Raw genomic sequence first — 11,299 nt, 5'->3', positions numbered from 1 at the left:
AGTGGCTGTTCCCTTCCTTGAAAGGTAAAAAGGGAAAAAAAAAAAGATAAATATTCAGAAAATATAAATGACTAAAATACTCTTGATCATGCCCTTTTTTGAAATAAAAAAGCACTTCAAGCTCTTATTTGAAATCTTTTCCATTATTAATGACTCGTTTTCAATTGAACTTAAAAATAGATTTAATATCGTGATTATCGTGCGAAAAAAAAAAAGGGGGTAAGAAAGAAAGAGAATCCAAATAACAGCTAAAAAAAATGATAAATCATGATCCTTCACGTGTTTTTTAACATAAACAAGTTTAGATACTCGATATTTGCTTCTAAACACTATTTTATCCTTTCACATTCTTTTGAAATCGACTCATACATAGAAACATATGTTCATTAAGAGATGTCCTGCTCTACCATTTTACTAATAAATTTAACGATCAAGAACAAGAATCTATGATTTTCCATGCCAAAGTTAGGTCATGAGCCATAACACCTCATTATGTTATTTAGTATAGAGCTTAACATAAACGGTGTCTATAGAGACAGTCAAGTGATATTTAGAGTCAATTTTCGGGCATTATCAGTCTCTAATTGCAATGATAAACACTTTTAAACATTGCTATCGCCCGTTCAAAAAACGTGGCAGCACGGTTACGTCACCGTACAAAGCATCTTTTAATCGAGGCACGACAGAAAAATTAAACTTTGAAACATCAACGGCTAGATAGCTAGATTTACTCAACATACCAATCTTCTCCGGAAGAACAGTTATACCAAGTCAAAGATCTTCCTCCACTTCTCCCTCCTTCTCTCTCTCTCTCAACTCAACAAACAAACTCTAATCACTCTTTTTAAGTCCATCCATATCTACTTAAGCAAGAAGCAGAAAAAACTTGACAACAATGGCAACTCCTCACATGGGCTCGTGCAAACTATTGCTTCCTCTCCTTCTCATCTCTTCCCTCCAGGTCTTCCTTGTCGCTTCCACCGAGTTCACGGTAGGCGGCGAAGGCGGCTGGGGCGTCCAGAAGCCGAACAAGAACAGAGACATGTACAACGAGTGGGCGTCAAGGAACCGCTTCAAAGTCGACGACACTATACGTAAGTTGCTTGAATAGATCGTCGAAGAGCGACCCTGCGTTCGTGTCATGTAGTCGGTGACATCTGATCCTTGTCGTAAATGCTTTTTTGATCTTCTCCTGCGTGCCTCTAGATTTCCAGTACCAGAAGGACTCCGTGATGGTGGTGACGAGCGAGGAGTACGACAAGTGCCGATCCTCGCACCCCCTGTTCTACTCCAACAACGGCGACACGGTCTTCACGCTTGACCGGCCCGGCTTGTTCTACTTCATCAGCGGGGTCGCGGGACACTGCGAGAGGGGCGAGAGGATGATCATCAAAGTGCTGGAAACAGAAGAAACCCTGCCGCCTCAATCTGCGAACGAAAATTCAACCGAGACCTCTCATTCTTCTCCGATGCCATGTCCCACATCCTCCGTTGCCGGTGCCGTGGCGCTCTTCGCGGTGTCATTCCTTGCATAATTTTTCTTGTTGAGATCGGATCTTTCTTTCCTTCTGGGGCACTAGGAAGGGACTGGTGCTGATCTGGGTTTGGCTGGTAATTGTTAGGAGATTTTATGTTATGAGAGGAGTTATCTACTTGATCATGGACAGTTTAGGAGTTCGAATAATTCAAGAGGAACGCTCCACTCCTTCATTTAGCGCTTCTTTTCTGTAATTGCTATTTGTTTGCATTTCACTAGCAAGATGGCCAAGATACAGACGACAGCGACAATATGTTCGATCATGGCATTGGAACGGCTCCAACCAAACGATGTGAGTTCCATCTTTAATCGACATCAGATTGACACCTTCTGATGTTGATTAAAGATTAAACAAGTAGTTCGATGGGTCATTAGATACACGTTTAATAGCTTGCTAAATGCTAAAATGTGACCTTTTTCATCCAAATGAACATGCTTATAAACCAGGAGTTTTTATTGATCATTTGATTCATCAACTTCTCATGCAAAATAATTCGAGGTTTATATGAACATCACCGAGACCGAAGCAGGTCGACATGCACTCTAGTCTTTCCCTTTTCTGCCTGTGTCCTAAAGAAGATTCGTGTTTCAAAATGAATACATAGCAATTTTACATTATACTAACTGGTAAGGAAGACTCTTAAATTCATCCGGAAACTACATGCAAAATTTCTTGCAGGAACATCCATCGTTTTGTGGCTTGTTTCTGCTAGTATCTTACAAACTGTCTTGTATCACCTTCTCTCTGCCTCCCATAGGGATTGTTCTCACTGAATCCATGCCGGCTTCCTTCCACTTTACGCACTTTTTTCCTGAACTTGGATGCATTGCTATCGATATTCAGGTTAACCTTTGGAGGGCAAGAGAAACAGAATGAGGCCGCAACTGCCTGTTCATAGTCAACAATATGAAGTCATTAAATATAGTGTTTCCAATTTGTCATAATTACAAAGACCTTTTCTAGCATCCTTTTCTCCTGGATATCACATTTAGTGAGAGAAACTAAGTCCATGTGCTTGCATGTAGGACTGATGTAGTGCACATATGAATGCACGCACCAAAACTTCTGTCAATGAGCAAATTTGTACCTGGAGATCGAGGCGGTGAACATTAAAAATGTCTTTCATAGAATGTGAATTGTATGCTAGGATGTAGGATCTATAAGCATCTTTAGCTGACTTGTTCAAGTAATAGTTGTTAGCCACCAACTTCTCCTGCACCATTCAGGTTTACACAATGTAAGTCATCAATCAATTATGAGGGCAAAGAAGTTTATGAGGCATGTAAAAGCAGAAAGTACCAGGTGCGACTGAACGTTTGCCAGCTTCTTTTCATCATATTCATACTCCTTCACTGGAACTTTTGCAGCCTAACAAACAGGACAGACAATTTCAGAATGCCAATCCAAAAAATTTTACACTTGAAAGCGAGCCCATTCTTAGATCCTAAAAATTCTCTTGGAGGACCTAATCTTCAACACTTGAGATGTGCTTTCTCATGAAAAAGGGCGGAAAACTTGGGGACTAGTACTCTCTCTCTTCTGAACAGGGTTTATATCAGAGCTACAAGAATCGATAGCCTCCAACAATATAATATTTCACCATGTTAATACCTTTAGGTAACGAAGAAACTGAAGTTCTTCAGGGATGAGAAAAAGGAGAGCATTTCCTTTCCCACCCTCGCCACGAGCTGTTCGACCAACCCTATGAATATATTCCTGAAACAGGGAAACTATGATATAAGACAAACAAATTGAAAGGAAAACAACCAAATTGAATATAACCGGAAATAAATGTCTCTAAGAGATGAAATCCCGCACCTTGGGTTCATCAGGAGGATCAAATTGCACAATCCAATCCTACAAGTGGAGAAATGGAAAATGGCCAAACAAACATAAGCAATGAATTAATTATCATTGGAACTCTTTCAACATAAGAAAATATTTACGCAATAGTCTGTATGTAAATTGCAGAAGCAGTCTTAAAGTAACACTAGAACTACAAGTTGTCACCAAAAAATGCCTTAACAAATCTGAACAAAATATACTCGGTGTACACGAAATATCTGCAGTAGAGACAACCGTGCAATTGATTCTTCACAGGAAGAACATACAACTAGCCACCCCCTCAGTAACAAATTATTTTGATACTTTTGCTTCATAATGTTAACGCAAACAATTTTTAATGTTCCTCCTTCCTCTGAGTTTGTAATAAACCATAGCAGTGCATATTTCCATGTCTATCACCAAAATAGAGAGGATTTTACCCAAACTCAACGTTGACAGTTGTAAAAAGAATGCGCACAGACAGTAAAAGAAAACCAATAAAGATGCTGAAAAAAGTTTGCACGATGAAAAGACCAGTCAAAGAATGATAACACAAGTTGCACAAACAATTCCAATTAACCACGCATGCACTCACTCAACAAGAAGAGGAGAAGGATAAGGTATAAAAGAAATACAGCACCATACCACTGCAGGGATGTCAAGTCCACGGGCAGCAACATCAGTACACAGCAAGATTCCCTTCTCAGCTTTGCAGAAGTCGAAAAAGGTAGTTGTTCGTTTCTGTTGCTTTTGCTTCCCATGAATGTCAAAGCAATCAACTTGGATATACTTGAGAAGTTCCGAGTGGTATTTAACAGAATTGCATGAAGAGAAGAAGACCATGACTTTCTTTGACAGGTTTCTCTTAAGGAAGGAGTACAAAAGAATAAATCTTTTTGCACTGGGCACAATGCAATAACCTTGTTGCAGTCCTTCGTTTGTAACCTATATAAAACAGATTATATCAGTACAGTATTAAAAAACAAAAAGAACCCATACAGACAGACTATTTACCTTAGTCCTCCCATCATCCACATCAATGTAAATTGGAGTTGTTTGAAATGACAACCGAGCAAGATCTTCAACCTGTGGCACATCAAGGGAATCCATGATAAGCAGAGGGTAGGAGCAATACTACCGATTAAGTTATTAATTTATGACCATATAGAGAGCAAAAATGAGAATAACACTAATAGCATCACACTGCATCCTATAATAGACTGATAACTAAAATATGTGTGACAGGACGCACATACCTTCTTAGTTTGGGTGGCTGAGAACAATGCTGTCTGCCTTTTCTGCACATTTAGAACTGACACAATCAACTCGAGAAACACATCTGTGAAAATGAAACACCACTTCCTGAATTTAAAAAGGGAACGGCAAAACATGTCTCTGAATATAAACAAATATGCTGCAAACTGAAACCTTTTTGTGACCTACATTTTTTCTTTTTGTCTGACAAAAACGGAACTATACAAAGCAAAGAACTTGTCTGAATGTAATCAATGTGTTGATGGAATATGATTTCCCTCTGAACAGAAAGCCGAAGTTAAAAAGCCTGCTAGACGTTAAACAAGGACACGAGTAAATGAGCACTTGTTTAAGCCATCTTCCACATACAAGTGAAACCACTTAGATCGTTGGATTAGCATAAATCTTCCTTCTCATTGCAAGGTCATGAAAAGGTTCACTCCACAGTACAGATCGACACCATCTACAATAATGCCATCATAACTTTATTTGTCAAGTCTTCCAGCCACGCATGCCAGTGGGTGCACATTTGTGTGTGTGTGTGTGTGTGTGAGAGAGAGAGAGAGAGAGAGAGAGAGAGTATTTTGCTGTCATAAGGTAAGAATATACATATTAGGGAAACGGTCCTTCATCACGAGCGACCATTTTTGAGGTTTTTTGGTTTTTGGGGGGGGCAGCTACCAGTAAAATCACCAAAGGCCATGTTATCTATAAGCAGTTAATGATAAGGAAAATAGAGCATATACCATCAGTATAAAATAAATTTTACAAAATCATCCTCATCAACCCTTGATATGAGGATTAGTGTAAAATTTACTTCCCACTGGTGCTATAAGCTATAATTACTGTAATGATATATACAGCATATATTTCAAATCATGTCACAATACTCATTTTATACGTAAACAAGGGATACTACCACAATAAATAAAAACTACCTTCGGTAGAAGCTTGATAATTTGCTTCATTTCCTCTTCAAAGTTTGCTTCCAAAATTCTGTCAGCTTCGTCAATCATGAGGCACTGCAAGTTTAGAGGGAGTAAGCAAAAGCTCATATTCTTCAAATAATCTGTGTATATGACTAATGCTCTACATTACTAATACCAGTTTTCATGGTAACATCTAAAGAGAACCATGTCAACAGTACAATCACGATAAGTCAACCAGAAAATCACACTCCAAGATGACTATCCTTCATTGAACACTTCAGAGAGTAAAGGGAGACAAAAATTCTACAGGATCTTTTTCCTTTTTTGCCCATTTTGATCATTCAACTAGAATGCTATTATCTAACAATGGAGCACCTCGTCTTGGACCACATTCATACTACATATATCATGACAAGTATACCAGTATAATTAAGTAGACGGCAAGATAACAGCAGATGCCAGCACTTACTTTTAAAAAACCTTAACGAAATCAATCCAATTACCTTCAAATTTTTGTATATGAAGCCCTTGGTATTCTGAATATGGTCTAAAAGCCGGCCAGGGGTTGCTACTAAAAGATTAGCACCTTTCACAATACGTTCAGCTTCAGTTCTTCTAGCTGCTCCCCCAATAACCAAGGCAAGTGTCTGGGAATGATTTTTCAGCAGTTCTTTTGCCACAGCATGAGTCTAAACAATTCAAATGATGCAGATTAATAATAATAAAAAAAAAAGACATAAACAGGAATGAGAAAATACAATCCCGTATTGTTAGGCCAAATTTTTCTGTTGTTCGTCTGATGTCGCTTTTCCTATGTACAAACACCTTAGAACTCTGCTTAAATTATTGCATCAGTGTCTTTGCTAATGAAAATTTTTGACAAATATTAAGGGCAAGAGCTGTTCATTGCTAATTCAAGGTGGAGGACGATTTGATAGGGTTTTGTATATTCAACTTTTTTTTTTTTTGGGGGAGGGGGAAGGTTGAAGGTGGGATTAGGAGAACAAAAATCCAAGTAAGGACTTATATTCGCCCAAAAAGACGTTTTATCCAGCAGTGGTCAATCCAGAGGCTGGTAAAACATAATGAAGGCATCAGAGAGTAAATTCAAAAGTTTACTGCTTGAAAGCCTTAATAAAAACAAAGAAGTCAAAAGATAAACGTTTAGATTGAAAGCTCAATATAATGGTGTCTTGAGAGGAAAGAAGCATGTCCTGACTTATGTTAGTCAACGCATCTATCGTCTTAACAGATGACTTTAGCCAGCTAAATTCATATGAGAGTTAATTTGCAGTAGATACAAAAGAATCAAAAACAATTTTCTTTTACTTTCCAACAACTTAGTAAACCGGCTCGAATAAATTGTTCAATGGTAGGAACTAACTTTAGTTATAAACATCTCTCACCTGAATTGCAAGCTCCCTTGTTGGGCAAATTACAACAACACCCGTTCCATTACGAGGAGTAAAATGGATGTTATGTAACAACTCCACAGCTGGTACCAGAAAGGCCAAGGTTTTTCCGGAACCAGTCCTTGCAGCACCAAGGACATCTTTACCCTCCATAAGTGGAGGAATAGCTCGGGCTTGGATCTGCATTTGCAATCACATTCCGACATAAACCTTGAGAAAGAGATAGTGACAAAGAGGATTGTCTGCAGAAATTCTCCTAAATCACCATATGGAACGGGGAAAATGAACTGAAATAATTCTTTACTTGAAATTAGTGGGCTTTTATACTAGGCAATTGTTTCGGCAGACTTAACCCCACCAAGGTATCCACCGCAGTCCCAGGGAACTCAAAATACCCTCTCACATTTGAAACTAGCAAAAATCACCGGTAAACAGCTAAGAGGACTCGCATAGTTCCGGTACTTGACGGAGCTACGCATAGCCTCACTAATGCCATCACCTACCACCTCCTCTTCACAACAGCTTCGGATATTTGGATCAACCTAACACCCCAGTAAGCATTCCCAGTCCCAAAATCCAATTTTATTGCCAGTATCTCGTCTCAAACTCATGAACATACTATTTTACCAAACCATGTCTATATGGACCAACCTGTATGACTTGACCACGGTAGACCACCATATGCAATTCCAAGTAACTTAAAAACCAGGTTAACTAAATCAGAAGAGGCAAATTTACCTGAGTCATGTACTGGAACCCCATGTCCTTAATTGCATTGGCGGTGTGCTCAGACAACCCCAGCTCATCGAAGGACACTGCACTCATAATCCCGCTCCCGACGCTCTTCCCCTCCCGTGGCTTCCCTTCCTCTCTCCCTCCTCCTTCACCTTCCCCTTCTTCCTCGCCGCCACCATCCTCCTCGTCGCGCCCGTCGTTGCCATCCTCATCTTCATTTAATTCGCTCTCCTCCTCCTCCTCCTCCTGCTGTCTCCTCAGCGCTTTACTCTCCTTCTTCTTCTTCTTTTTCTTGAGGCTAGCATCCTTCGACTCGTGAAGGTCTCCTTCGTTCCCGCTCCTCTCTTCCGTTCCCACGGCTTCCTCGGCTTGGCCGGGGCTAGCTTGCGCGACCTTCTTGTTTCTCTTCCTCTTGCGGTTCTTCTTCTTCGCCTCCACGTTTGAAGGATTCTCTGGTTCGGCCATGGCGGCTCAGCGTTGCGCTGCTAACCAAGAATTTCGGGGTTTTGAAAAACTGCAGAAGAGAGAGGGACTTTTTGTTCGAGTAGCGGAAGTGGCTCCTTAGGCTCTTGATCTTGCCCTTGTTTTGCATTGCCCTAACCGAGACAAGCTTATGGATATGATTGTTGGGCTTTGGGCCCATAAGGTACAATTGTTGGGCTTTTATGATTGTTGGGCTTTGGGCCCATAAGCGAGCCTTCCTACCCGAATTTAAAATTTTGTCTAAATTTCAAAAAAGTTGTGAGGAAGCTAGGTATAAAGCTACTTTCAAAGGTTTCTATGGATTTCAAAGGCTTTGCGTTAGAAATTTTTATGGCGCGTATGCTGTAAAATTTGTTTAAAAGAACAAAGAAAAATCAAACATAAAAGTTAGTTCAGATAGACCACCAAATATGACAGGACAAATAAAATCTAAGGTGGTCAAAAAGTTCTCCAAATATAAATTTCTCAAGACTCCATTGCATATTATTTGCTCGCGGAAAAGTTTTCGCATGCATTCTACAATCGGTCATCAATAAATAACTTCGACTTGCACGGAACTCAATAAAATAGGAAATCTCCTTAAAAATCTTTTAAACCCCGTAAGGAATACCGAAATGACGCGAATCGAAATAAAATAAGACCGACGAGAATGAATTATGAGGATAAGAATATAAACTAGTTCGCTGAATATGGTCATTAGTGGCACGTCGAAATTTGAATGCATCTTCGGATGATTCGAATTAAATTTTATAAATTTCTATAAGTACCGACAAATTAGACCCGTGCTCTTGTCGTACGAAATGTAAGGCTTCATTAGTAATCCAGCTACGCTACCCATTGTTTTTGTTTAGTTCTTCTCATTTATCGTTCATAAGTAGTTCCCACTTTATGCTTGCTAATACAAAATTTGTAGCAAAGGCCACTTTCATTTCTCGATTTTGCACTTTCATGCGGCCTCATTCTAACTAGCCAAACGGGGATTAGTTAGGGGACAAGGCCCCTGTTCTAATTTCAGGACTCCATTCTCAATAACCAAACGAGTGGTAACGTCTTATCCTCCGTTTGGAACCTTTTCATCTTCGTGAATACGAAATCTAATATAAATATCAATTCAGCTGTTAGAAAACGAGTTTGTATGGAAGGTAACATGTCACGTTGCTCTTGATTTGTTGGTTAAAACTCACCATGCTCAAAGTGGGGTTAAAACCTAGGCTGCTCTTCGTTAGCATGGTTAACTTAGAATTTAACTTTGGACAGAAATTGAGTGTGCCTCGAGGCCTATCTGATTCCACCCACCCCAACATGCAAAGGCTACAAAAGCCCAAATACTATAGCGTTATACCGTGCAATCATCAATTGACTATCAGGGCTCAAAAATGAACTTGCCCTTCTTGGAGAGCAAGCCCACTTTCACATACTATATCATGAATTTTACTTTGATTGTCCCTTCACCACAAATTCTTCATCACGCCTCTCTAACATCGTCGGTCATAGATAACGTTAAGTATCGAAGAAACGAACACTTTAATTTTGTCATCCCCATCAGTTTTGCTGGTTATGATAACATTTTGTGCACCTAACACAAGTTCAAACATGTGTTGTTAAATTAGGTTTCGAATTTAAGCTGTGCACAAACTCGATGAGAATTGGATGAGGTGCATCGCAAATTCCTGTTCAACGAAGGTTATTAACTTTGTTTTACCTTTCCTTCTTTGTAACGGTGGCCACCTGGTAAATATCCAAGAATATCAGAGCCACACTGCAAGTCTCTCTCATCATCGTACATAAAAGAAAAGTTCCAAATAAAGAGGCGAGATGCTCTCATTTTCTAATATAAAGACCTGAAACGGACTTTGTTTTAAAAAAGGGTTTGAAGCATCTTTTTTGTTTCAAAGAAGGGCATGACAAAAAAATATTTTTGTCTTTTACCGTTTTAAATTTTTTCCCTTTTTTTTTTTTTTTCTGTTTTCATTTTCGTTTTTTTTTTCTTTCCCCCTCTCCTGCCCATCGCCGGCCTAAGAGGCTTCAAGTACCAGATTCTTCTAAGTAGCTAATGCAAAATCTGGAATTCGTAAACTGACTTGGCCTATTCAAAAGCAAATAATCTCAGTTAAGGATCATATACACTGTACGCCTTTTTTTTTTTTTTCCTCTGTTGTTCTGGACAGAGGAAGACTAGTTCGAGTATCAAGTCTCGAGCTGAATTGAATCGAATCGAAGATGCTAAGAACACAAAAGACATCGAATCTCCTTCTCTAAATTTGGAATAGGCTAGAACGCGACCACAAAAATTAGACGAAAATGCTCTCACCTCTCTTCTCTTGGAGAAAATATATATTCGGTGCGTTGATATCACCACGTCAACATCATATGTGGCGTATATTTGTTCAATCATATCCAGTAACATATCGACGTGTGTTCATCGATTCATGTCAGCAACTAAGGTGAAATTTAAGTAACGATTTTTTTTCTCTTCACCTTTTTGAGCTCTCTCTTCCTCCTTCGCCCATAGATACTCAACCTCCGGTCCTCCCAAGCCGATCGCCACGGATAGAGTCCCTGGCAATGTAACCGTGCCTGCCATTGCTGCGTTTAAGCCAAGCATGGCCGGCTTCCTCTATTTTCTCCGTCTCACCGCTCTTCAGCTCTCGAGATCTAGCCCTCCATGGCCGAAATCGTCGACGCTCGTCCATGTTTGAAAGCGTTCGTGCGTCTTCTCCGTCGTCTTTATGGTCGGCTTTGTCTTCGCGAGCATGACCTCTACTTCCTCTAATCTTCGTTCTTAATATTTGAACTCCGTCCATGGCCATCGGGATCTGGACCTTGCCCGTCACGGCCATGAACGGGGCCAGTCATGGCCAAATCCGAAGGCGGCTTCAGATCAAGAAACCATGCCTTCACATTCTGTCACATCCGCCGTTGAAAAAAGCACCACTCCACCTCGGTTCTGAAGCAGCCGCTAGAGGTATTTCTCATTAATTTATTCCAATACGAGATTTCAGCTTAATTAATCGTTCTAGTTGCATATAGCATGAACATTCCCGAGGCCTACCGATCCTTTTCCTTTCCATTAAAGGTGCAATCACCACACCATATTAAGTTAAAAACCAAAGGTCAAGACCCA

General features: G+C 39.9%; 2 protein-coding genes across 2 annotated transcripts; one reads left to right on the top strand and one right to left on the bottom strand.

Moving 5' to 3' along the window:
* The first annotated feature begins 881 nt into the window (after positions 1 to 881).
* On the top strand, positions 882 to 1,722 carry LOC115734838 (early nodulin-like protein 1). Its single transcript, XM_030665794.2, has 2 exons — positions 882 to 1,094; positions 1,207 to 1,722. Exons 1-2 carry the CDS (start codon positions 896 to 898, stop codon positions 1,533 to 1,535), a joined length of 528 nt encoding a protein of 175 aa, XP_030521654.2. The 5' UTR covers positions 882 to 895; the 3' UTR covers positions 1,536 to 1,722.
* Positions 1,723 to 1,975: 253 nt separating this feature from the next.
* On the bottom strand, positions 1,976 to 8,245 carry LOC115734833 (DEAD-box ATP-dependent RNA helicase 51). The gene is made up of 12 exons (XM_030665788.2): positions 7,696 to 8,245; positions 6,952 to 7,137; positions 6,049 to 6,234; positions 5,555 to 5,638; positions 4,619 to 4,660; positions 4,377 to 4,448; positions 4,008 to 4,307; positions 3,357 to 3,395; positions 3,150 to 3,254; positions 2,838 to 2,906; positions 2,626 to 2,751; positions 1,976 to 2,426 (listed from the first exon to the last, which is right to left on the bottom strand). Exons 1-12 carry the CDS (start codon positions 8,155 to 8,157, stop codon positions 2,247 to 2,249), a joined length of 1,851 nt encoding a protein of 616 aa, XP_030521648.2. The 5' UTR covers positions 8,158 to 8,245; the 3' UTR covers positions 1,976 to 2,246.
* Positions 8,246 to 11,299: the final 3,054 nt, after the last annotated feature.

The sequence above is a fragment of the Rhodamnia argentea genome, chromosome 7 (assembly GCF_020921035.1).
Source record: "Rhodamnia argentea isolate NSW1041297 chromosome 7, ASM2092103v1, whole genome shotgun sequence".
NCBI lineage: Eukaryota > Viridiplantae > Streptophyta > Magnoliopsida > Myrtales > Myrtaceae > Rhodamnia > Rhodamnia argentea.
This window is presented reverse-complemented; position numbering and strand designations above follow the sequence as displayed.

What these genes read in the sequence shown, in the direction of transcription:
- LOC115734838 (XM_030665794.2), top strand. Translation starts at nt 896, where the DNA reads ATGGCAACTCCTCACATGGGCTCGTGCAAACTATTGCTTCCTCTCCTT. An exon ending in CAAAGTCGACGACACTATAC is followed by an intron (nt 1,095 to 1,206) that starts GTAAGTTGCTTG and finishes GCGTGCCTCTAG; the next exon opens with ATTTCCAGTACCAGAAGGAC.
- LOC115734833 (XM_030665788.2), bottom strand. Translation starts at nt 8,157, where the DNA reads ATGGCCGAACCAGAGAATCCTTCAAACGTGGAGGCGAAGAAGAAGAAC. An exon ending in CAGCCACCCAAACTAAGAAG is followed by an intron (nt 4,449 to 4,618) that starts GTATGTGCGTCC and finishes GATGTGCCACAG; the next exon opens with GTTGAAGATCTTGCTCGGTT. An exon ending in ATCCTCCTGATGAACCCAAG is followed by an intron (nt 3,255 to 3,356) that starts GTGCGGGATTTC and finishes TCCCTGTTTCAG; the next exon opens with GAATATATTCATAGGGTTGG.